At 37.8% G+C, this 27,462-nt stretch overlaps 1 protein-coding gene across 1 annotated transcript in view; it reads left to right on the forward strand.

The window, feature by feature from the left end:
• The first annotated feature begins 761 nt into the window (after nt 1-761).
• The window catches only part of LOC139477939 (uncharacterized), a 33,889-nt gene continuing 7,188 nt past the window's right edge, over nt 762-27,462 (forward strand). The window contains exons 1-13 of the mRNA XM_071260388.1: nt 762-791; nt 3,321-3,356; nt 3,603-3,696; nt 4,310-4,475; nt 6,040-6,235; nt 7,896-7,932; nt 13,017-13,088; nt 14,309-14,353; nt 14,661-14,708; nt 15,082-15,195; nt 17,325-17,444; nt 23,450-23,569; nt 24,156-24,239. Of these exons, the coding sequence (XP_071116489.1) occupies nt 762-791; nt 3,321-3,356; nt 3,603-3,696; nt 4,310-4,475; nt 6,040-6,235; nt 7,896-7,932; nt 13,017-13,088; nt 14,309-14,353; nt 14,661-14,708; nt 15,082-15,195; nt 17,325-17,444; nt 23,450-23,569; nt 24,156-24,239 (1,162 nt within the window). The remainder of the gene's footprint in view (nt 792-3,320; nt 3,357-3,602; nt 3,697-4,309; nt 4,476-6,039; nt 6,236-7,895; nt 7,933-13,016; nt 13,089-14,308; nt 14,354-14,660; nt 14,709-15,081; nt 15,196-17,324; nt 17,445-23,449; nt 23,570-24,155; nt 24,240-27,462) is intronic.

Raw genomic sequence — 27,462 nt, forward strand, 5'->3', positions numbered from 1 at the left:
GCTCATCAGGTGAATATATATATATATATATATATATATATATATATATATATATATATTTATACAAATGCGACGTTAGGGCGACATTATCGCAACCTTTAGGCGACACGTGTCACCCATAGGATATATTTCTGTCGCCTAAAAATCTACACCCTACAATTATGTTATTTTCCCGCAACAGCCACCCCAAAGTGTTTATTTGGATAGAAGGTCTGCACAGGACGTTCAGAAATGTTTCTTTGGCATTTTATTAATAATGTAATGATAATATTGATGATATAAAAATATTGCGAATATGACGTCTGCGACCTTTAGGCGACATGGGGTTTTCTATAATATTCTCGAACACCTGGATATATGTTCTGTGGTAACAAATTGATATATTATGGTACAGATATATCTAATTAGTTTTTGTTCAGTTTTTCCTAATATACATCTCAGAACGTGTTCTCCCGAACATCAGTGTTTCGCTCTCTCGACTTTCGCAGATCATCTCCGAGAAGGAAGAGTCGCGTCAAAATATGTGAAACTCAGAAACGGCAAAGTCGAATTTAGCACTTGCTAATAATTTGTCCAATGCGTGTGGGTATTGTTGATGTTGACATATAATACGCCATACTAATTCTTCAGTCAAAATAAAACTGTAAAGATAAAAAAAATAATTTGAATGAACAATTCGGCAGGCCCTTTCGCATTTTGTGCCATTTCGTAACTTGAAATTTGGTAGTTACCACTTCCCGCGCTTCCCAAGGAACTGTACCATGGCGGCACTAAGTTATGGGAAACGCATGGTTTGTATCGTGATTGGTATATCTTTTTAAACATAATTGTATGTATAAATTGTATCAAAAGTGATGCTTGTCTGATGCGGTGCTCTCAAGACACAAACTATTTCAAGATTTCTTATGTGAACAGAATATTAGGTCATTTGAACTTGAACTTGTGCTCGTGGATTGATCGTTGTTGACTTTCTTTAGCGAGATAATATGTAAACACGTTTTCTGTCATTAGCGACCTAAGGGCGGGCAACTCTATATATTATTTAGCGGTACGATGTGTGTGAAGTATGTGCTTACATCACTTCCTGTTATTATAATTATGCATAATCAGTATGCATACGACCTAGGTTGGGTCAACCTAATATCTATTTCCATACCATCCATCTGTGACGATCCGGGTCAGAATAGGTCTTCATCAACTAGATTTCCGTAAGAATCGACTATGCTTGTCATAAAAGGCGACTAACTCGATTGGGTGGTCAGGCTCACTTACTTGTTTGATGCATGTCATCATGTCCCAATCGTGTGGATTAGGCCTAATGCTCACGAAATCAACATGATCAATCACTGCATTGTTTGGGAAACCGCCGTCATAGAGGAGTAATATTGCTGAGCCTGGTGTTAAACAACTAACAAAACTATTTCCACGCATGGATATATTATAGGCCTGTTTAGGACTTCCTGTTGTCAGATACCTATGCAAAGCCATAACGTTAGTTATTAAAATATGACGTGGATACATTCAATTCCAATATTGGAATATTTACTGACTTTAGCTATAAACCTTGCACTAAAAATCAGCCTCTGAGCAGGCCTAGATAAATTCCTACCTTGATATTAATATATCTGGTAACTACTAGTGAATTATAGTTAGCCTGCCAAGAGTAGTGGTGGAAAGATTTGGAGTAAATGTAACTTGCAGAAAAATCGCAGAAAATGCCTTTTTTATTAGAACACCAATTTCCATTATTTTCAAGCTTTTTTTTTATCGAATATTGCTCCAAATGATACTGAAACAATTAATATGTTATTTTGATTTACAACATATGAGATATGGGATAGTCTAAGTCTTCATCAACCCATGCTAGCACAATTCATCAAGATACATCATAGATATACACCTGGATAAAAGGTAAGCTCGCTTTATATTTCCACATGCTAAAAATCATATCCTGTATTAGGTTTCTGATGAAACACATTTCGGTGTATATTTCGAGTGATTTTTCAAAATACATCTAAGTCGAGTATGCTGTTATCTTGAACTGTGTTCCAGGTTCCAGGTTAATCATGGTTATTTTTTTATCAGATAAGCCTTGTTGAAAGTGTCATATTTTCAGGCGCCCTGATCCTTATTAGGTGTAAGATCTGGGTTAAAATAGGTCTTCAGCCACCCATGCTTGTTGTAAGAGGTAACTAACAGGATCGGACGCTCAGGCTAGCTGACTTGATTGATGCATGTCATCCACTTGATTATTTACAGACCGTTGTCATATTGCTGGAATATTGCTGAGTGCGGTGTTAAACAACAAACAAACAAAACAACATATAAATCGTGCAATAAAACAAAATCATATTATTCTCACTTTCAAATGTTCATGTGGTATTACAACAACATAAACTATGTTTACATCTGATCATAAATAAATATCAGACACTATGCTTATGTATTTGGTTCATCTTGTCTAAATACAAGAGATTGAAAGTTTTAAAGGAAAAAAATGAGTTTGTATAAATGTTTGAGGTGGAAATGTTTATGTTTTTACAACAGAATATTGATATTTTTACAGCAGTATTTGTCTGTGACTCAAATAGTAACCAAATATGAGCAAGCTTGTCCTTGATTGTCTGTGTATTAAGTTCAGCAACCCATGTTATGTAAGAGACAACTAACAGTATCAGGTGGTCTGACTCACTGATTTAGTTAGTTATTTCAATTGTCGTTTGTAATTTTGCCTTTGGTATTATTTCACACATTCATATCTACAGATTTGTATGTAGCCAGCAGGACTTGCTCCTTTAAAAAGTTGCTGACCCTTCTCCAAACTAACTGGCCAACTAAATGGTGGAGGCCGAAATGTGACCGGACCTGAGATCACGTAGCCACCTGGCGAGTCTGTGACAATATTAGAACTCTTCACCCATGACATGCCTTTTCACTGCACTCTGGGGTCAAATCTTGGCTTCCATTTGCCTGAATTCATGGTGATTTATGAGCAAATGAAGATGTTGTTGTACACAACATCACAAAATGTCAACCAACTGTCATTCTACCAACATGATTGACATATATCATTCTTTGATATCCCAACTTAATCCCATCGAAAAGATTCATATGATTCACGAGCAGTGTCGAATTAAAACAATTAAACCTACATGGAGATTGGGTGAAAGTTTGACTAACCAGATGGACCACCTACATTTTGTTTCAGCAAGCCCTTTGTAATTTTAACTAGCCACGGGCCAACGGCCAGAAGTTAAATTGACCCCTGCTGTCTACACTTGCCAACTCACAGATTGAATCACCCGATCTTACTGTTTCAGCTTCAAAGAAGTACCCAGCATCAGGCACAAAAAAAGGTATTATTTTGTCATTTTTACTCAACTGTTCCTTGACCACTAATACTGATAGTGTGTGAAATCAAACTCTGTCCATTGTCTGTCATCTGTAAATATTTAGTGTACTTACATGCAAAGTACTCTAGATATTAATTCAGGATATATGGCCTGAAATGGAAATGGTTTTCCCCATTTAAAACTAATAAAAGGGACACCAATACATCGTAGCATAGCGTATAATTAATTCATTGGTTCATTTATTTATAGAAGAGAGTTACTGCAAGAGAAGATGCAGAATGGTGGATCTCAGTTGGGGTCGACAAGGAGGGCTTTGAACTAAAATTTGTCTCTGATTATGTAGGCAAGTATTTTCATGTACATGTCTTTAAAAAAACAAACCAAAACACATCAGTTTTATGAAACATCTTAAGGCTTATGAATAAGACGTCTGTTTGTTCATCTGTTCATCATAATGTGAGGTTGTTACTGCCACTTAAGGGCTTCTGTATCCAGTTATCTGAGGGATATGATTGAAATGTTTTGACTGAGTGAGTTGGGTTTAACGCCGCTTTTAACATTATTCCAGTTATATCACGGCGTGTCAGCCTAATGTGGGAGGAAAGCCCGAAGTGATGCAGGTCTCAGACGTTTACCACTTCGGTGAAACCCACGAGCACGGGTATGGTGCTGACACACCTAGAAACATAATTTGGGCGAACCGGGATTCGAACCCACAATCATAGGTTTCTGGCATGCCCAAGGGACGCAACTCTGCACAGCGAATCGCGGCGCCCTAGACGACTGGACCACCCGTGCCCCCTTGAAATATTTTGAAAAATGATCACTAAAAAAGCGTGTGTGCTAAAAGCCGCTGGACATACTGGAAGGTTATGAATTGTTTAAACTTGCAAATCCCTTTCATTTTCTATCACTACACTGATCTTATATAATGTATTTTGCATTCCACATTTCAGGCTTTGGTGTTTTTACAAAACAGCCATTTGCGAAAGGGGACTTCCTTTTGGAATATCGAGGGAATCTTATGGATGAAGAAAAAGCAAAGGAGTTGGAAAGAAAACATGCTAGAGCACAGGAAGGCTGCTACATGTTTTATTTTACTTTCAAAGACAAGAAAAAGTGGTAGGTGTTATCAATAAGATTTGTGCGTGGGAGTTGTAAATGAGATAAATTTTCATAGTTATTGATAAGAATTTTATATTTTCCTAGGCCTTTATTCTTGATGCTGGAGACCAACCAGTCTAAATGCTGTAAACACCAATCTGTCACTCAGCAGTCCCTTGTCACAGAGAAATTTGCAGAAATAACATTTCAACTTATCCTGACTCATGCTTATTGCTTATTGCTACTGATTTCTGAAACATCTCACCCGAACACACCCCTGGACATTGCATGTGCACTGGAAGCACATGACCAAGTCTAGTTACATGGCAATTTCTCATTTTCGCGCCAAACAGGTGGTTGGGAAAAAATTCCTGAGCTATGTAATCCGAGCCTTCCTATAAAAAATTACACTCTTCTAGTATCATATCTAAAGATTATTTTTTGCATTTGTTCAATGGACCTAAGAGTGAGTGAGTATGGTTTTATGCCGCTTTTAGCAATATGGGTGGACACCAGAAATGGACTTCACACAATGTCAGGAATCCAACCCGGGTCTTCTGCTTGACAAGCAAACGCTTTAACCACTAGACTACCCCACCACCCCTGGATTATAAGAGGAGGTAATTACAACTCTATCTGCCCATCCAGAGCTGCCTAAGGCAGAAGGCTTGACACCCCTGTAAAGGGTACAGCCAGAATCATGTGTGGCTGCCTGCAACTTTAAAGAATAATCTACAATTGCTGGTGAAGAAGAATACTTCTTTTAGTTCATCCAAGTAAATGCCGACAAAGTTTCAACACATGTAATGCAAACGTGAATATCACGAACCATAATGCTGCAGGTGAGAAGAGTTCTTCAAAGTCTACATGGAAGATGCAGAAGGAGAGATGTTCAACCCCTCATGTTAGATTCACGCAGCCTCATGGGTTAATGCAGGGGTTTCACAGTCTGTCTGCACACACAAAGCCTCCATGCAGCAACCCATCTACATTTTCTTGGTTGTCTTTCGGATACGAAACCGGCCTGATAACAAGACTGAACTGCTTTTCCTTACTTCCGGTCATAATACATTGCTTAAACTTGACTTGGCTCAGTGTCATGTCGATGTCAGTTGTCTTTCTTTACCTTTATGATGGAATCTGTGGACTCTATTATCATCCTAATTTCGCACAAAATGTTGAATATGCATAATACAGTATCGAGATACGTATCTTATTGTGGTTCTGTATGGAGATGTGTTTCGTATTGTTGACAGACACACAGTGCACGCACGCATTCTCATACACACATACGTTCAATAATCTTAAACGCAATGTTAAACCCACTTTGACTTATCTATAAGATCAGGCCCTCTTTCTGCCCATGTGCCACAAGAGAAGAAGCATTGTAAGCTCAGGGCTCTAAGTGATAAGTACTTAAGTAAAGAATGTAGTTTTCAATTCTTCACTAACTTCTCTAATTTGTGATTATTTCTCTTCTTGTTTCAATTAAAGGTTTTCAGAGCTTTGAGGCCAAGTAAAAGATTATTAGCCTTTGAAGCCACGTTACTTTTATTTTCTATGACTAATTTAAAAATTTCAGTATAGATGCAACAGAAGTCTATTCTTACCTGGGACGGATGGTCAACGATGGTGAGTGGAAGGAGGAAAACTGTGTTATGAAGCTCATACCATATCGAGGCCTTCCACATCTCTGCTTGTTCGCTAATCGTGATATTAAAGCTGGAGAAGAGTTACTGTATGATTATGGGGATAACACTGTCAACTGGCGAAAACAGGTTAGTGCTGGCTATTTGAGACTCACAATTTGACTGTAGATATCCTGATTTATCAAAGCATGAAGTAGATACTTAAATATTTGTAAAACATCAAAAAATTGCTCTGCACACGCCGATCGCTGAAGCAAGACTGAGGGTATGTATCAGTTTCATCGTTCTTTACAGTGAGTGCCTTTTAGACTTGCCTGCATATATTATTTTGTCATGTGTGATGTGTTCACACATTTATTATTTCAGCATGTGTGATGTGTTCACACATTTATTATTTCAGTGTGTGTGATGTGTTCACACATTTATTATTTCAGTGTGTGTGATGTGTTCACACATTTATTATTTCAGCATGTGTGATGTGTTCACACATTTATTATTTCAGTGTGTGTGATGTGTTCACACATTTATTATTTCAGTGTGTGTGATGTGTTCACACATTTATTATTTCAGCATGTGTGATGTGTTCACACATTTATTATTTCAGCATGTGTGATGTGTTCACACATTTATTATTTCAGCATGTGTGATGTGTTCACACATTTATTATTTCAGCATGTGTGATAGGTTCACACATTTATTATTTCAGTGTGTGTGATATGTTCACACATTTATTATTTCAGCATGTGTGATGAGTTCACACATTTATTATTTCAGCATGTGTGATGGGTTCACAAATTTATTATTTCAGCATGTGTGATGGGTTCACACATTTATTATTTCAGCATGTGTGCTAGGTTCACACATTTATTATTTCAGCATGTGTGATGGGTTCACACATTTATTATTTCAGCATGTGTGATGGGTTCACAAATTTATTATTTCAGCATGTGTGACGGGTTCACACATTTATTATTTCAGCATGTGTGATGGGTTCACAAATTTATTATTTCAGCATGTGTGATGGGTTCACACATTTATTATTTCATCACAAGTATGATGGGTTCATACTTTGATGTGCATAATAACAAAGTCAGTATTTATTATATGGAAATTAGATGCAATGAAGCTTTTGAATGGTAGTCTGATAGATTTATCTTTAGACATCGGTTCGATTCCGGTCAAGGGCAAACCACATCGAGATTCCTTATTCACTGCATGTATTTTATTTTGTGATGCAATGTATTTGTTTTTAGTTTACATTCATATTAATGTAGATGTTATTTTTCTAACAACAAATAACTTTAGTAGTTTTGATGCCACAGTAAATATCATTTTAGTATTTAAATGTCAATGTTATCGGGACACTTTTACTTAAATACTGGCTGATATGTTGCACTGAACAGCGGTAGAAACTAACAGTTTCAGTCCACTGTAGTCCTTATAATGATAGCATATAGCAAAACCTTTGAAAATGTCAAAATTCTACTTGTCCTTAGGATACCTTTACTATTGGGCAGTTTAGCAAGGACTATAGGACTAGTGCCAGTTTCTAACGCTGCTGAATATACGATGTTAGGAAACTACTGATATAAGTTATGTTAGCTCTTCCAGAAGTAAACTAGTTGCATTAAGCCGGTTAGATAAGTTGGCAGAGAAGAGGAAAGTTTTATAGTGTGATGACATCCAAAACAGGAATTTATGGCTATTGTTTGATGTTTGCATAAATCTTTACAAATCCTACCACCTGAGATAAAATCAGCTTTTGGATCAATGTGAACATGTTTTGCAGAAAAGATCTGAAGGTGAAGAAGTTCTCTCTCAGCCTGGTCAGTGCGATAAAACAGATGTTGTTTTGTTTCTGTGTTTCTCGCTCTTGTTTAGTGACAGCCTATGAGTCAATGCTATTTATAAAAATGATAATTGAGAGTGTCTGCAAATCAACTTCTACTGCCACAAACTACTGAGTTCTGGTCATGGTGGCTCCAAAAGATAAGGCCGCTTTTATTCCTTTGTAAATGCATTATATTTGTGTTACAAATATCAACTATTTTATACACAATCAATGAGGTCAAAGTCTGTTTCATTCCCATCACTTAAACCTTGAAAAAAGAAAGTAATGGTTATAGATACCTAGTTATGTACATATTGATCCTTGCAGTGTGATTTTCTTTTGCAGATATCTGACTTCCAATTGTCATTATAATCTTTTGAAAAGTTATTAAACATGATTGTATTATCAACATTGTTTCGTTTAGATTTTGCTGCATATTTGTTTACTTTGCATTCTATATTTATGATAATCAAACTTTGTTTTGGAGTAATACCTTTTACCTCAATCAGAGTAAATTAGGTCAGATAATGTTAATTGTTTCTGACACATTAAAACAATATTCAGGTGGACAGGATGTTTTTAATTTCATATATTGTACAAATGATTAAAGTCCCAGAGGAGCGTATCCAGACATCCTTCATCATCTGTCTGTCATTAACTTTAAGATTCGGATTTACCTTGTGGAGAGCAAAGTTTGATAACCAGACAAATTGGACAAAAGATACATGTTCCAGTTTTTGTGATATTTACTGAAACCTTAAAGGGGCACTGATCTAAAGCAATTCCCCGGGACTGATTGTTGCCTTTGTTATTGTTTTTTCCCGGTGAGTACCCGGATGTATAGCAGAAATCTAGACTAGTTCGCGACCTCTGCTGCGCCATTCGTAAGCGCATTAGTCACTTTTATGGGTAGTAATAAGGGCGTATGGTCACATTGATAAACAAAATGAAATACAGTTTTCGAGATAAAAAGGAAATGTAAGTATCTTTGTGGGTAGCATTGGTAAAGGTGATGAAGTCACTTGCTTGGTAATTTTGCGATTTTCGTTTACACTATTTTGACTTGCAACACAAAGTAAATATTTCACCTGAGCATTGCTTTTTTATAGCGTGTATATTTTTTTACTGTCAAAATGTGTAACATTTTCAAATTTATTAAACGCCTAAATATTCAGTTATTTTACGTTATTTTTAAGTTTCTGAAAAACATTTCCATCTGTATTATTATGATAACAAATTCCAAACATTTTGATGTTTAATGTCATCACCAAGAGACTGAAAATGTTACGTTGAAAAGTACATTTCTATGTTGTGTGGCTTCTAATCCTACATAATAATCTGTTGTGATGTTTTTAGGCCCTTTTGATCGTCTTAATCAATTTTATTCAATCTGGACAGATTTTTCAGTCAAAATGACTGAAATATTTACACATTTTATAAATTGCCTGAGAGAATCACATTTTACAAATTGACGGTAATATATACACGCTTACAAAGGAAAAGACTTGTGAAAACAACGTCTTTCGCGCATTGAAGAATTTCCCAACCAAGACGTAGAGGAACAAGAACGAATCGGTTCAATGACACAGCAAATGAAGGAAAACAAAATGCAAATACCATAATTACAACCTACCAAATTTATGTGTATAAATTTTAGGCAGCTTCCTTATTTGAGGACTGTATCCGTGAATATCCACACAAAGGAACAATATCCCACTCATCTGCAACTGTACAAAGAAATTTATTCGATGTCACTTGTCTCTGTAACAATCAAATATTTTAAAAGATATATATCGTTTCAGGATATTATTACCCGTGTTTGTTTCTCAACTGATCACTTAGATTGTTTCAGGTGTTTCACATAGGTGTAAAGTCTCAAGGCTCGGCTGAGAAAGCCCACGTGACAACTATTTTCATAACGTCCACGCAGACCCGTTAAAACAACACTCGTTATGGCTGGTTGCATAAGTAATTAGTACCCTGTACCCTTGATTAAGTAAAATGGTATCACCCATGTAACAAGAAAGAAAGCTGGGTAGATTTCACAAATTTTTATTCAAATGTTATTTAAGAATTGACCTTCACTTTGTGCGAGTTCATTGGAGTATGAACCTTCATAGAGTGAGGGCCAAACATTGTTTGGCCCTCATTCTATGAAGGTTCATACTCCAATGAACTCACACAAAGTGAAAGTCAATTCTTATAATTGTTTATCACAATTTCTTACCTCAAATGATGAAGGCAAAGATCTAAACACAATTTTATTTTGAATGTGTGACTTCATGTTTACACTGACAGCCAAACAACAACCAGCTATATCGCGGAGTAAAATAGTTCCCCAAAAAGAGAGGTGACATGAGCGAATGGATGCAGAACTTCCTCTTCAGAAACATCTTACGCAACACATGTGTTCATATAATATCCCCATTAGATGAGAAAGGTCTGTAATGAAGTACCTCAGTGTGTCAGTCACAATGACAGCGCGTCGTAACACATTTACATCAAATACAAGACGTCAAAATGGCTGACACGATAAACGTGACGGGAGGATTTCCGAAGTTGTTAATGAACCTGTGGCGGTTTCATGTGTTAGTCATCATTGATCAACTGACCGATTATTAAAAGGTTATTAAAGATGCGTCAAACAGACACCTAGGTAAATTCGTAGATTGCTGGAGACAGTCACTGTCAGCCTAGACACAGATCGAATCGATACTGACGATAGTTTGGATGTGCATCTTTTCGTTTTTTCATTAGGATGGGTCATAGCGAGGAAATTCGTAAACAATCATGCAGTCAAGCTCTCTTACGTTTCTCAATGTATACTGAATTGCTGAGACCAAGATTAAAGGTTCTAAATGATCAGAAATAATGCTAATGTATGTTTTCATGCTAGGGAATTCCAGGGGTTTCCCCAGGAATGTGGAAGTAGTCCGTCAGTGTTTACGTCATTTTAAGAACACAGTCTCGTGAAAAACGTATGAACGTCAAATTGTGTCGTTCATACACTTATGAACGTCAATATCGCGGTCATGTGACCGACCTCTCGTCCAATGGAAAAGCTGTATATCGTGTAAACTTCAAATTAAAAAATTATTTCATTGTAATCTATGATTATCAGTCATTTTCACTTGTTTATCATCAGTGGACCAACTGCATCCAGGTACTGAAGGGGTGTCTTTTCACGGTGATGAAGCTGTTACTTGAGTCGGACAAGGCGATGTTCTTTCTCTCTGTAGACAACCTTCCTGGGTGGCGGTGCTGCTCCACATTGCATCTGCACTAGTTTCACTCTCTCCAAAATTTCTACCTTCTGGATCAGTTCGATAAATCTGAAGATGTTTGGATGCTTGTGCTGGATGGACTTGCCGATTCTGGAGTGGAAACCTTCTGGGTTGTTGTTTGTACGGGGACCTTGTGTAGCATGGTGATTCCACAGTCGAGGTGGGAACTGGGCATCGTCATCCACCCATGTCGTAACGATGTAGTCGTTCATGGCATCAGATTGGCGAACGTCAGGGCACTGGTTCATGGCTGTTTTTACATCGGCACTTCACGCCATGACATGAGTGTATTCCCTTTGTTTTAATAAACCTAGACATGTAAACACTCATTTTTGACATATCCACTGTGCAAGGTAACAGGGATTAATCAATCAACATATTTCCTGTTAATCCTTTGATGACTAGGAACGATACAAAAAGTAAATCAACTGATCATTCATCTCTTGCTGGGCTGCCACGTGCATATTACATAACACACATTTCACCCCACTTCAAACCTGGATTTAGATTGAATAATTACCCCAGACACAATAAATGCCAAATGGGAACCTTTGTCAGGTAATCTGAGTGGTGCTACCACTAATTGTACCTTTAATAAATTGATTAACTGAGCATCAAGTGAATGACGACAAATACACAAGTGTAGGGTTATATCAGAAAACGTGTATGACAACAAGGGAGTAGTAATCGTATTATCGACGCAATCCAAAATCCGAAAATGCTTTCACTGCATGGATACTTTTTTTATTATTAAACTATAACCATCTGAGGTATTTCCAAATGACGACATCCGATGAGCTCCGCCGTTCTTTTTGTCTGTTAGTTTAGGCTGAAGAAACTAATTAACATGTGCCCTTTGTCGAAATCTTTATAGATCACAGTTAACCAAACAGTTTTCAAAAATGCGTAAAGCAAATATTGCCTCCAAGTTTATTTAGCTGTCCTTGCAGACGGTAGCCCAGTCTCTTGTCATGCTCAATTGCGTTACGTATTATCCGGGTACTCACGCGGAAAAAAACAATAACAAAGGCAACAACCAGTCCGGGGAATTGTGTTAGATCAGTGCCCCTTTAAAGTTAATGTTGCCTTTACTCAGCCATTTTTTTTAAAAGAAATGAAATGTGAAATATCTGTAGTTTATAATGTATAGATATTTGTAACATGCATAGTTAGTAGTGGAACTCAACATTAGGGCTGCAACGAATACACTATGAGGAGAATGCGATTCGTATCACGTAATAGAGTAACGAATACAAATATTAATTCACAAATACAATAACAAGTCAGCAGTTGATGTATTATTTGTTATATTCAGTGAAACTAAAGCAACACAAATTATTTGACATGGTTTGTTAATTATTAACATATTATAATATACATTCATATACTGCACTTATCCAGGTGCTAGTATCTGCTCAAATGCAACAATGACCAGTGACCACATTACTGTCAAATGAAATGTTGTAAGAGTGTTTTCTTTCACGATATCTATGAATATAATATGTTTTAATGGATATTTTTAGATACAGGGTATGTAAATGAACATGACTGCATATTCATGAATATTCAATTCTATTGGTCACAAATAACGAATTCAATTCATGAATGGATACAGTTCGATTCAATGGATACGCAAGTGAATCGTAATAGCCCTACTGAACATATACATATACATACGCCAACAGATTGAAGTATAATTTGAAGCATTCATCACTGAGCTATCAGGTGAGCAATATATATTTTAGAAACAGTGTCTGTTGACCTTTGATATTCATACTGTGCTGATTCACTGCAGATACTGATGACAATCCATTTGATTTGTCTGATGTAGATGATCCCACATACCAACAAGATGATACTTCCAAAGGTAATGGTCTGGACTTCTTTTATTGTATTGCATATTCACAGCTATGTTAATATTCATGCTCATACCTAGTCTGTTCATCACTTGCTTGATAACGGTCTTAGAATCTACACCGAAACGTCCCCCAATTGTAATAAAGAAGTTGCTTGTCCATAACAATTTTGTCTTAGTATTCATTCCAACTTCTTAATGCCACTCAAAGAAGTTATGTTAATAGATCAACTAAAGAGTGAGTGAATGAATATGGTTTTAGCAATATTCCAGCAATATCAAGGTGGGAGACACTTAAAATGGGATTCTCACTTTGTACCCATGTAGGGAATCGAATCAAGATCTTCTTCGTGATGAGCGATCACTTTAACCACCAGCTTAACTATTTTAATAGCCCTTACATTAAGTTTTACATTTTCAGTACTTCTTTTGAAATCACTGGACCAGTTAAATTGAAAACTTTGCATTGATGTCCCCCAATTGTCTCAAGTTGTTCCTATCCAAATTTCTTATTTCTGCCATAGATTTCTTCATAGGTTTTCATCTGTATAAGACTGTGATACTATTGTTTGAGAAAGTATGTGTTGTGTAGTTTATGTTTGGTACTGTTTGGGTAGATTTTTTCTCAGTAAGTTGTAGGCTGTAAGTAATTATTCATTTATTTCATATTAGTTCCTGTATGTATCAAAGACTTTCATCAACCCTCATTCCTAAAATGGCTATAATAAAAAGATTGGACACTTGGGTCCTTCCATATTAATCCAATTAGTCATATGGAAAGTCAAGGAGCCAAAGAAAATTTAATGGGCCTATTTTCGATTAAGGATATTTAGAACATTATTGTAAAATCTATATTAGAAAGTCACACAATTCTTGCACTGTACAAAACACACAATGTTTGCCAGTTGCAGGTCAGATTACGATTCTGTTATCGACTGAAGGATGTTTCATCTTTCTCAGCCTGTGCAATTTTTATGTTTTCTGTCTCCTAAATTTTAATGAAATAAATTATGTTGCTGAAATTGTATTTTTCACAAAGTGGCTTGGCAACTACAGATTCAAAATGAAGTCACTTTTATAAGTAAATTAGTCACAAGCTGATGGCCAGGATAATATGTTTTACAACATGATACAACATTAAATCTGAGGCTTGGGTTGTAATCGTATTATGATAATTGTAGTATGTTCTTGTATATTTACATTGTATGTATAAGTATGCTGTTTACTTTCAGATTCAAACATTTCCTCAACTTCCCTGTTGATCACTGAATCAATAGGCAAGTAATTTACTCACTGTTACCATGAATAGTTTTCAAAAATAGGTTTGTTTCTCTAGAGTAAGTATTTTCAGTGAATAGTTTAAGAATTGACTTGCACTTTGTGTGGGTTCATTTGAGTCTGAACCTTCATAGAGTGAGGACCAAAATGTATGAACGTCTGAGAACTCACACAAAGTGAAAGTCAGTTCTTATAATTCTTTATCACATTTTTTTTGAGCCATACAGGCCCAATGGTCCTCTTGTTTAAAATGAAATTGGTTAAAAACAAACTCATACACCCTGAGACTGTGTTTTTTCCTTTCAGATTCTGAATGCAGTTCTCTACTTCCAACTATAACAAAGTTTTTGCATGGTATATGATTCACTTTAAAAATTGTCCAATGCTTTCCACACAAGTCACAGTTTATTTAGGCCCCTGTCTTATGCACTGGCACAGTCTTTTATGAAACGCAGTATCCTGCACTCTCTCTTTTTAACATATTTTGAGTGAATAATATTAGGTTGACTTGTACTTGAGTAATAAAATGTCATCATTCTTCAAAATGATGCAATTTCTTGGTAAAGTAAAATGTATCTACTGATATGACTGTCTGCCCATTTGAAGATATGAGCATTTGAATTAAGACTGTCAGTCACCCATTGACATTAAGTATCTTTTAGATATTTAACTGGAGTTTCATATTTACATGTGGTTAAAAGTATTCTGCTATAAGTTTGATTTACAGCCAAACCAGCAGAGTTTCGGCAACCCAAGTGTGCAGTGGATTCCTCCCATGATGATCAGATAGTGATCGAAGAAGGTGACAGAGCAGCTGATAATGGTGTTGAGAAGAAAACAGGTGAACCTGCATTGTTTAATCACAGATAGCTCAGGCGGATCCAATGGGGTCCAGGGGTCTAGATGTTTGTATGCAGTAAAATTGACCGAGAGAGGATTTGAATTTGCTGAATCTTCCCTTGGATAGTTAATACACTATGTCATCTTCCTGAGGCAAGTGAGTTAACTGACTATAAAAGTCCAGTTTCCACCCTTGCCGAACTAGGCTGGTATTATGGAGTTAGAATTTGGCTGAACTAAGAAGTAAACTGTCGTGCAGATTTCGGTCGATTGCAGGATTTGCAAAGCATGTGCACCGCCAACTCGTCAACAGATATTTTCCAAACATTTTCATGTTTTTAAATAAAGGTGCTCGCGTGATTTGATGCACTTCGCGACTTACCTGTTTTATCACAACATAGATCTTGATTATCAATCAGATCGTCTTGCCTGGGTGCCACCATTTTGTTTGAAACAAATGCAAGTAATAGAATCTGATTGGTCCATGGGAGAGGCTTAGAAGGGACATAACTCGTAATAACCACTGGTGGCGCTACGATCGAGCCCAGGAATTCCAGCCAAGTTCGGCAAGGGTGGAAACTGGACTTTTAAAGTCAGTTAACTCTCTTGCCTCGGGTAGATGACACTATGTACACGTGTAGCACACTTGGAGTCTCCTTGGGCAAGTCACTTTGTTCATAATGTGCCTCTATTCACCCAGCAGTAAATGGGTACCTGTTAGGATGAGATGGTGGTGTGGCTGTGAACCTTCTAGTGCCTCACAGGCAGCTTGGTTTGTATACTCCCCAGGGGTAATAATAGTGCAGCATCCAATAGGTGAATGGAATTTGGCACATTATACTTATTATTAGGGATCCAAGCCAAAAGGCCTATTGTAATCTTTCGATTTATGATTATGATTATGATTATTATTATTCCGGCGATTTTTGTACCAGAGCAAGCAAAATAACGACTGGCTCGATTTATGTGTATGAAGACTGTTGAGTTCTAGATTAAGCCAAAATCCCAAAGCCGTAGACTTAAAGGCCAAGGGCAGATAACTGAAAAACAAAAATGTTTTGAAGATGTATTTCGTCCTATTGCTCCACATCCGATTATCCGATTACTTTGAAACCTTGCACGTATCTGCTGCCTGAGCTGCTTGACATATTTTGTTCCTTGACTTTGGCCATTGGTCATGTGGTTTGGCAGATATGTTGGATTCAAGGTTTTCACGGTGTCTTTTGGGTACCTGTCTTCAAACGCAAACAACTTTGAGTCCACTGCATGAAATGCTTTCAAACTTTCTGGGAATTGTCTCCATACAGAACACAAAAAATTGTAATAGCCATTTTTGGATATCCTTTTTACTTGCAGCCATACTGGATTCAAAGTTTTCACAGTGTCTTTTGGGTTCCTGTCTTCAAACGCAAACAACTCTGAGTCCACTGCATGAAATGCTTTGGAACTTTCTGAGAATTGTCTCCACACATAACACAGCAAACTCCAATAGCCGTTTTTTATATCTGTTCTAGTTGCAATGTATTGGATATTGATCAATTTTTTTACCGAAATTTTACTTTAAAGATCATATCTTGTTAGATTGTTGACAGAAACATGTAAACAGTTTACATGAAGTTAGCGTATCATATGTATCTTATTTTCTATTCTTGGGTGCTTGGAAAAAGTAACAACACTTGGTGGTAATAATTGATTCATATTTGGGACACCCATGGAACACGCCAATTTTGTAGCAGTGATGTCCTGCAAACGGTGACTTTCTTTTGACAGAGTTGGTACAAACAAACCCTTTGAAGATTCGAACATGTTCAATGTCAGAAATGGGTTTAGAACAGTCTTAGCACACGCAAGTTTCATAGTGGCGTTACCCTGCAAGTTGTGCCTACATGTGACGGATTTGGTGCAAGGAAGCCCTTTGAGGATTCGAACATGGACGTTTGTGCACAGTGTAACTTGGAGCCCACCATTGCCCGCCATATATTATTATCATTATTATTATTATTATTATTATTATTAGCTTTGTTGCAGAAATGCTGCAGAAGTCATTCTTCACTGTGTATTAGGACTCCATCAACTACAGCTTCGTACTGGAATTTAGTGTGAAATATTTGCTGTATTTTAACTTCACAGCTCAGCATCAGGAGTTACAGGACAAGCATCAAGTGGCATCAGATGAACGTCACGAATTATCCCATGATGATGAAGTTTTTATGGAAGACGGGGAAGAAACAGCTGATGTTGAGAAAACAGGTGAGAGTTATTCTTTTTTAATAAAGTTAATACACAATTAAATATCCACTGTTCCTCAGGTTTGGCGTATATATCGATATGCAATATATCACAATATTTGTAATAGCATCTTTCTAGAAATTAAGATTAGTGAACATCCATAACCTACTTGGCACAGCTGATTATGATATGTATCATGGGCGGATACAGCTTTCTTGAAAAGGGGGGTGCACAATTAAGATTTATTTATTGTCTTTGGTGGTAATTTATACAGAATTAAAGATTTTTTTCGAAATAAAAAGGGGGGGTGTGCACCCCGCACCCCCACTCTTTATCCTCCCATGTGTATATATATCTGTGATGATCTTTTGCCCAAAGGCGGCTGATTATGTATATATATCTGTGATGATCTGTCGCCCGTAGATCTGCTGATTATGATATGTGTATGTATCTGTGATGATCTGTCGCCCAATGATCTGCTGATTATGATATGTATATATATCTGTGATGATCTGTCGCTCAAAGGTGTCTGATTATGGTATGTAGATATATCTATGGTGATCTGTCGCCCAAAGGCGACTGATTATGATATGTATATATATCAGTGATGATCTGTCACCCAATGGTCTGCTGATTATGATATGTGTATATATCTGTGATGATCTGTCACCCAATGGTCTGCTGATTATGATATGTGTATATATCTGTGATGATCTGTCACCCAATGGTCTGCTGATTATGTCATGTATATATATCTGTGATGATCTGTCACCCAATGGTCTGTTGATTATGTCATGTATATATATCTGTGATGATCTGTCACCCAATGGTCTGCTGATTATGATATGTATATATATCTGTGATGATCTGTTGCCCAATGGTCTGCTGATTATGATATGTATATATATCTGTGATGATCTGTTGCCCAAAGTAGGCTGATTATGATATGTATATATATCTGTGATGATCTGTCACCCAATGGTCTGCTGATTATGATATGTATATATATCTGTGATGATCTGTCGCCCAAAGGTCTGCTGATTATGTCATGTATATATATCTGTGATGATCTGTCACCCAAAGATCTGCTGATCATGATATGTATATATATCTGTGATGATCTGTCGCCGAAAGGTTTGCTGATTATGATATGTATATATATCTGTGATGATCTGTTGCCCAAAGATCTGCTGATTATGTCATGTATATATATCTGTGATGATCTGTTGCCCAAAGTAGGCTGATTATGTCATGTATATATATCTGTGATGATCTGTCGCCGAAAGGTCTGCTGATAATGTCATGTATATATATCTGTGATGATCTGTTGCCCAATGGTCTGCTGATTATGTCATGTATATATATCTGTGATGAGCTGTTGCCCAAAGTAGGCTGATTATGATATGTATATATATCTGTGATGATCTGTCGCCGAAAGGTCTGCTGATGATGATATGTATATATATCTGTGATGATCTGTTGCCCAAAGTAGGCTGATTATGATATGTATATATATACAGTGATTGCTGGCTATTGCGCTCTTCGATAAAGCGCTACTTCGTTTACTACTCGTGGTAACGCATGGCTCCCAAAATTTATGTACACTTTTAATACTGAGAGTTTTACACAGACATGATTGTATTGTTCGTTGTTCATTTGCACATAACACTTCTCATTGCATAATCAACCGTTTATTGCTGAATGGAGTTCTAATAATCTGTTTGGAAACATCCGCGGAAAGTCCCGGAAATATGATTGTTCTACTAGTTAACTCTTCACACTATACATACTTTGATCTTAGAAGCACATGCATGTAATAAAAGAGAACCAAAAGCGAAGTTCATATTCTTAATTAGTGGGCAATCTAATTTGAGGCAACACTGTCAACTCACATATAGTTGCTGTCACAACACGACGGTCACTCCTTTTGATTCGGATCAAGTAACCGTATCAAACCAATTAATCTGGCTTGACATACGTTACTGTATATAAAGTGAAATTATCAGATCAAGGGCCTCTCTTCCAGCTAAGGGAAGCTACCAATTAAACACAACCTAAAACTCCAAACAAACTAAGAACCTCTCATCCCCCAAAATAGAAGGACTAAATATATTTCAGTGGAACGCTAACGGATTAGCCTCCCACGGCCAGGAAGTATAAGCTAAGTTCAAAAGAGACAAAGGTCCACACATAGTCTGTATACAGGAAACTAAATTCTCTACCAGATCTAAATTTACCCTACCAAACTATAACTCAATAAGAACTGACCGAGCCAAAACAAACCCAGGTAGAGCCGGAGGCGGCCTAATCATATACATCAGGGAAGACTTAAACGACAAAGAACTAAAAATATACACACAAAAACCTAGAAGCAAACGGAATCCAAATAACAAGTAACAACCAAAAAATTAATATTATAAATATATTCCACTGGGTAGAAAAACAGGTCAAACCTGAGGATTTAAACACCCTCCTCAGAATAGGCAATAAATCTACAATCTTCCTAGGAGACTTTAATGCCCACCACCCTACGTGGGGTATAGAAGATAAAATAGATAAACACGGAAAACTCATGTCAGAATGAATAGAACAAAATGACCGAATACTACTAAATAACAACCAACCTACTAGATACGACAAAATACACCACAAAATGTCGGCTATCGACTTAACCATATGCACCCCAGATTTAGCCCAAAGTATTCAATGGGAAGTACACGGAGTACCACTAGGTAGTGACCACTTCCCCATAGGAGACATAAACATCCAAACACCAACCAAAAACCAGGAACCTAAATTCCACTACAACAAAGCCGACTGGGAACCTAGGTGACCTAGAAAGTAACGACCCCGAAATCTACTGTAAAAACCTCACTGACTACATAATAAACGCAGCTAAAAACTCCATTCCTTTCAAAACAACCAACATAGGCAAACCCTCGGTTCCTTGGTGGAACGAGGCGATAGAATAAACTAGACGTAAACGCAAATCCGCATTTAATAAAGCCAAACATGACTTCAAACACCTAAAAATAGCACACAAACTAAATCACAAAGTACAAAGCTTAGTTAAAACAGCTAAAACTAGAGACTGGAATTTTTTTTGCGAATAACTTAACCATCATACAGACACCAAAACAGTTTGGCGCAAAATCCACGCCATTAGGGGCATTAAACGTCATAAAAAAACTCCCAACATAAACAATTCAACAAACCCCACTCAAAAAGCTAATAACCTAGCAAATCACTTCTCCTCCGTCAGTAGCAACAGCAACTTCAACTCCCAGAAATGCAAAATAATGGAATCAATGGAAAAAACAGGCTACAACACTGCTTAGAACAAAACAACATAATAAATCCAGACCAAAGCAGTTTCACTCCTGAACGCTCAACCTTAGATAACCTCGCCCGACTAGAGCAGGACATTAAAACAGGCCAACTTAACAAACAATATACTACAGGCATCTTTCTAGACTTCTCCAAAGCATTCGACATGGTTTGGCATAACAGGCTTATACAAAAACTACAAAAAATAGGTCTTAAAGGTAAAAAATTTAACTACATCCAAAGTTTCCTAACAAACCGCAAGATCATCGTGGGCATAGACCAAACGCTATCGGACCAATGTCCCCTAGAAAATGGCACTCCCCAGGGCAGCATCCTAAGCCCCACACTCTTCAATATTATGATTAACGATCTATTCGAGTGACTATCCCCTAAAGTAAACACATCAAAATTTGCGGATGATGGAGCCCTCTGCACTAAAAGCATTAAAATGGCCCAAAACTTACTACAAAAATCTCTAAATAAAATTAACTCAACATGGCACCTCCTCCACCTCACTCCAGGCCTTAACAGGAGAAATGCCACTTAACTACGTAGGGAACAACTTACCCTAAACTTCTGGGCCGCGTCCCAATCAAACTCTCTAATCGAAAGCTTAATAAAAAACAATATTAACCCTAGAAACCAAGCCCTACCCCGGAAACATCCACTACTTACTCCAATTTCCCAAAGAATAACCAATTACCTAAATGAACACAAAATAAATAATCTTAAACAAAACGAATAAATCATCCAATATCTTCACTCCAAAACTTAAAATACCAAAAATAGACACAACACTAGCCGATACACTAAATAAACAGACCGATCCTAACATCGCTAGCATACATACACGAAAATTGGCCAAATTGGTGTCACATATACACAGATGGATCCTCAGATCCGATCTCAAAACACACAGGTTTCGGAGTCCACATCGCACAACCAACCAAAACAATCAATCTTACCCACTCCCAAACAACCATTCCATATTCATGGCTGAACTCATGGGCATGGCCTCAGCACTACACAATCAGCAATCTAAAAAACACCAAAAAATACTCATCCTAACCGACTCCCTCAGTGGACTACAAGCCCTCAAAAATAAAAACACTAAAAACCGCCCCAAACTAATAAATCAAATACTCAAAAGCTCAAACAACTTAACTAAGGCAGGTAAACAAATAGAGTTCATTTGGATCCCACCCACGTAGGAATCTTTGGAAATGAAAATGCAGATAAAGCAGCAAAATTATCCCTTAAACTCCCAGAAATAAGCTTAAACTTACCCAGCTCAAAATCAGAAATCAAAAGTGTCACTAAACAAAAAATCAACAAAAAATGGCAAAATATATACCAAAACTCAAATAGCCAAATCAGGAAAGTACTCTAAAAAAAACCTAACTAAACCAAAAATACTACACCCATCCAAAAAAATCAACAAAATAATTACTAAACTACAAACAGGCCACACAAAACCAAATAATCACCGTAAAATAGCTAATCTACACACAACAGGAAACTGCCTACATTGCAAACAAGAAACACCAGAACAAGTACTCATTCACTGCACATGCTACCAAACACACCGAACAACACTACAAACCACTCTAAATCTTAAAACCGCACTTACACTAGAATCAATCCTAAATCCACAAAATAAATTAGAAAAATTCAAAGCCTTAGGCTAATACCTAATTAAACAGGACTAATTAGTCGCATTTAAACACAAATAAGATATTAAAACCAAAACTACCTAATCTAACAACCACCTAACACACACAGCTTAGTTCGTCCTCCACCCACTCTTGGCATTCATTCCAAATCTCAAAATTTCAAAATTACTAAAAAAGCCCCCCTCCTGGGTTGCCCAAATTCACTTTCCCCCCTTTTCGGAAACACATTAAATGGCCGGGCCGGGCCGGGCCGTGTGCAACATACGCTTGCAGTCGGAAAGCGCACGTTAAATCTCCAATATAAGTAAGTAAGTAAGATCAAGGGCAGTCCAATTTCAACATGAGGAAAGCGTACACAGTGGAAGAAAAGCTAGACGTCGTGAGGATGTTGTGCTGGTTAAAACTCTCTTTTTCCGTATCTTAAGCAACCTGACCAATCAATGCCACTGAAATACTCTCTATTTGTGTCATGAATTGTGATTGGCTCTTCACTCATAGCGTCTGTTACTACCATTATCGATCGATATTTTCATGTAAGTAGACTACTTTCACATTGAATATGACAGTAAGGGCTTATAAATAAAACAAATGGCGAAAATACAATGGATGTATAATTATTTTTACACTATGAACCCTTAACAACTCATATCATTGCAATGTGCGAGACAAGGCGAAGATCGTGAGATTGGCCGAGCGCGCTCCCCTACGACTCCGCCTCGGTTAAACGGTTCATCGTCTAAAACGCCCACCAATTATTTGGACCCTCATTGGTAGCGTTGTAGCGAGGGACCACTGTATTATGATGATCTCTCGCCCAATGGTTGGCTGATTATGATATGTATATAGATATAGATATATGTATATGATGATCTATTATTATTATTATTATTATTATTATTATTATTTTTATTAGCTTTGTTGCAGAAATGCTGCAGAAGTCATTCTTCACTGTGTATTAGGACTCCATCAACTACAGCTTCGTACTGGAATTTAGTGTGAAATATTTGCTGTATTTTAACTTCACAGCTCAGCATCAGGAGTTACAGGACAAGCATCAAGTGGCATCAGATGAACGTCACAAATTATCCCATGATGATGAAGTTTTTATGGAAGACGGGGAAGAAACAGCTGATGTTGAGAAAACAGGTGAGAGTTATTCTTTTTTAATAAAGTTAATTAACAATTAAAAATCCACTGTTCCTCAGGTTTGGCCTATATTGATTTGCAATATATCCCAATATTTGACTGTTCATATGGTACTACTTCACTCAATAATCCAAGTTTCACATTGCAAGATGTATTTTGACAGTACAGATAAACAAGACTGGCATATGTCATCAATATGGAATGTAAACAGAGAAAAGTGTTTGCTGTTATGATAAGAACTCAGTCCATCCAAATTTCTCAAGATAGTAGATATAATTTATGCAAGTAAACATCAATTCTTTGTTAAATGTATCGGAAAATATTGATACACAAGGGTTGTTTTGCAATACATGTACATGATGCATGTACTGTTGACCTTCGTACACCTTTACTGGTCATGCATGTTGGTCATTTCCAAAGTTAGTAGGAAATATGTGCCAACTTGCAAAATGCTGCAGTTGGTATGTAGCTGGTAAGGAATGGGTACCAACATATACTTTGTGTTTTGATTATGATATATTGTACTGCAGACACCTGTTTGCAAATCAAAGTCAGCAGCTTCAGTTTCTTCCGTTGGCCTTTTCAGGATTCAGATGTGGTGTCTGTCAAAAGGTCATAAAAAAGAAAGGGGGATATACTGTGCATATGCAAATGCACTCAAAGGCGAAAGGTAAGTTAAGTTTTAAATAGCATCTTTTCTAGAAATTAAGATTAGTGAACATCCATAACCTACCTGATAATCATGATGCAAATGACAAGAATTTGCTTTCCAGCACACCTTTTAAGTTTCCAGAAGCATAGGACTTTCTGTTTGGATGTAGTACTGCATCCTAAACTACTTGGGCTGTCTGAAAAGTTCTAAGCCTAACTGTGAAAGACCCGTACCAAGTCGATGGTTTTCATTTATTTCTCCACATAGTCCCCTTCCAGGTTTACACACTTTTGCCAGCGATGCTGCAAGGCCTGGATGCCGGGCAAGAAGAAATTTTCTTCAGCCAACCTAAAAAACTCAATCAAAGTGGAAATGACGTCATCATTACCAGAAAAGTGGCAACCGGCTAGTTCCTTTTTTATTTTGGGAAACAGGTGGAAGTCTGACAGGGCCAAATCGGGTGAATAAGGGGGATGGTCAATGAGTTCGAAGCCACAGTCATGGATCGCTGTCATGGCAACCACCGATTTGTGAACAGGAGCATTGTCTTGGTGGAACAGGACTCCTTTAGTTGAGCATTCCCCGTCGCTTAGATTTGATAGCTTCACGCAACTGTCTCAGTAGGTCAGCATAATATCTGCCATTGATAGTCTGGCCTTTTTCAAGATAGTCAATCAGCAGAATACCCTTGGAATCCCAAAAGACTGAAGCCATCACCTTTCCAGCAGAAGGAACCGACTTGGCTTTTTGGGGGGCTGGTGATTCCTGATACTTCCATTGTTTAGACTGAATTTTGTTTTCTGGTTGAAAGTGATGAATCCAGGTCTCATCCATGCTTACAAATCGGGCCAAAAAATCATCAGGATCTGTTTCAAAACGGCATAAATTGTCACGGGACGTCAGGAATCTGACATGTTTCTGATTCGCTGTCAAGAGCTTTGGCACCCATCTTTCAGACACTTTTGTTCATTCCCAACTCAGTGGTGATAATGTGCTCAACCCACTCATGAGAGATGCCCAGAACACTGGCAATATGTCGAGTGGTCAATCGTCGATCAGCCATCACCATGTCATGCACTCGGGTAATGTTTTCCAGAATGGTTGCTGTTGAAGGCCTTCCTGGACGCGGGTCATCGCCAAGGCTCTCTCTGCCACACTTGAATTCCGCAGCCCACTTCTTTACATTGGAAAAGGAAGGGGCATCATCCCCTAAAGTGGAGACCATATCAGCATGTATCTGTGTTGGAGTTAGCCCTTTCAGTTGCAGGTACTTGATGACTGCCCTATGGCCAGTTTTGTCCATTTCTGGTGATTTCAATGGGTAGGTTCACAGGATGGCCTGGTACAAAGACAATAATAACACTACAGTTGCAGTTCTTATGTCTATGATTCATTCAATGATTGTACTTGGTGGTGGCAAAAGTTTGTTTCAATCTGATTGAGATATCCCACTTAGGCTTAGAACTTTTCAGCCAGCCTTCCCTAAAGGTCTGCTGATTATGATATGTATATATCTTTGATGATCTGTCGCCCAAAGGTCTGCTGATTATGATATGTATATATACTGAACAGCATTGAAAACGCACCACCATGAAAATTGATGTATTTTTATCCAGGGTTATGTCATATGAAACTATATGAGTGAATGAATAATATTCGACGTTCTGGGTGAAGCATGAAGAAGGACAGCTTGTCAAAACACATTCCTAAATTTTTTGGGAGCGACAACGCCAAAACGCAACAAATTTCGTGCGCATCATGGAAAACATGTTTTGTTTCACGGGGAGCATGCAGAATAGGGCTACAAAAGACAGACTTTGAAAGCCACATCACTTGTTGCTGCAGACGTAAAGGGTACTGACACAAGAAATGCCAAGATTAACAGCAGAGGAACGTGAACCTGCCTTGGGCATGCTTCAAGTTGGTATGTCAAGTAGAGTCGTTGCACAACGGTTTCAATGCCATCATTCAACAGTCCTCAGGCTACTGAGCACATACCAGCAGACAGGAACCACCAGCGATCAACCACGTCCGGGTCATCGTCGTGTAACTACACCATGTCAGGATCGCCATATTGTTCGTCGGCATCTTCGTGATTGTACACTTCTGGCTACCAGGACTGCAGCAACCGTACAAGGCCGACGGGGATTGATCAGCGCTGACACCGTACGTTGACGTCTCTGCTCAGCAGGGCTACGTGCTCGGCCTCCATATGGTGGACCCATACCCACTGATTGACATCGAAATGAACGTCTGCATCGGGCCAAAAGGCATCGTCATTGGAGATTGCGGCAGTGGCATGGTGTGCTGTTCTCTGATGAGTCCCGTTTTCATTTACGGAATGCTGACGGTCAACTGCGAGTGTGGCGTTGACGTGGAGAACTTTACCACAATGACTGTGTTGTACAGACATATTGATGGGGGGGAGGGAGTGTCATGGTGTGGGGCGGCATCAGTCATAACCATCGAACAGAGCTCCATGTTTGTTGTAGAAGAGTTAATGCCCTTTACTACAGGAATAACATATTGGCAAATCACGTCATCCCATTCTTTCATCAGCACCAGGATATGCACACCTTCCAGCAAGATAATGCAAGAGCACACACAGCACGTGTTTCAACACAGTACCTAGCGAGTGATAACGTGCCTCTGCTTCCATGGCCAGCCCGGTCACCCATCTATTGCCAATTGAACATCTATGGGATAGCCTGGATCAACGCCTCTCACGTCGTCCGCAAGTACGGAACCTGAGAGAGCTTGAAGATACACTACGTCAAGAGTGGAATGCTATCCCACAGAACACTTTTCGGAGACTTATTCGATCAATGAAAAGATGTTGCATGGCCTGTGTTGCTGCCAATGGCGGACATACCACATATTGACTTTTCTTTTTAACCCTATGTGTCTTCCTCACACTGATGACGTAAATTTTTTTACTGTGTGGTATTCCTGTTTCCTTTGTCGTCTTTCTTAATAATCCGTCTATGTCTGTTATAATTAAAATCAATCATTGCTCAAGGTGTTTTTGTAATATTTCAAGATTTATTGCTGGTGCGTTTTCAATGCTGGTCTGTATATATATATATATATGATGCTCTGTCGCCCAAAGGTCTGCTGATTATGATTTGTATATAGATCTGTGACGATCTGTCGCCCAAAGGTGTCTGATTATGATATGTATATATATCTGTGATGATCTGTCACTTTATGGTCTGCTGATCATGATATGTGTATATATATC

Source organism: Haliotis cracherodii, unplaced genomic scaffold, assembly GCF_022045235.1.
Source record: "Haliotis cracherodii isolate W230 unplaced genomic scaffold, xgHalCrac1.p SCAF_38, whole genome shotgun sequence".
Classification (NCBI taxonomy): domain Eukaryota; kingdom Metazoa; phylum Mollusca; class Gastropoda; order Lepetellida; family Haliotidae; genus Haliotis; species Haliotis cracherodii.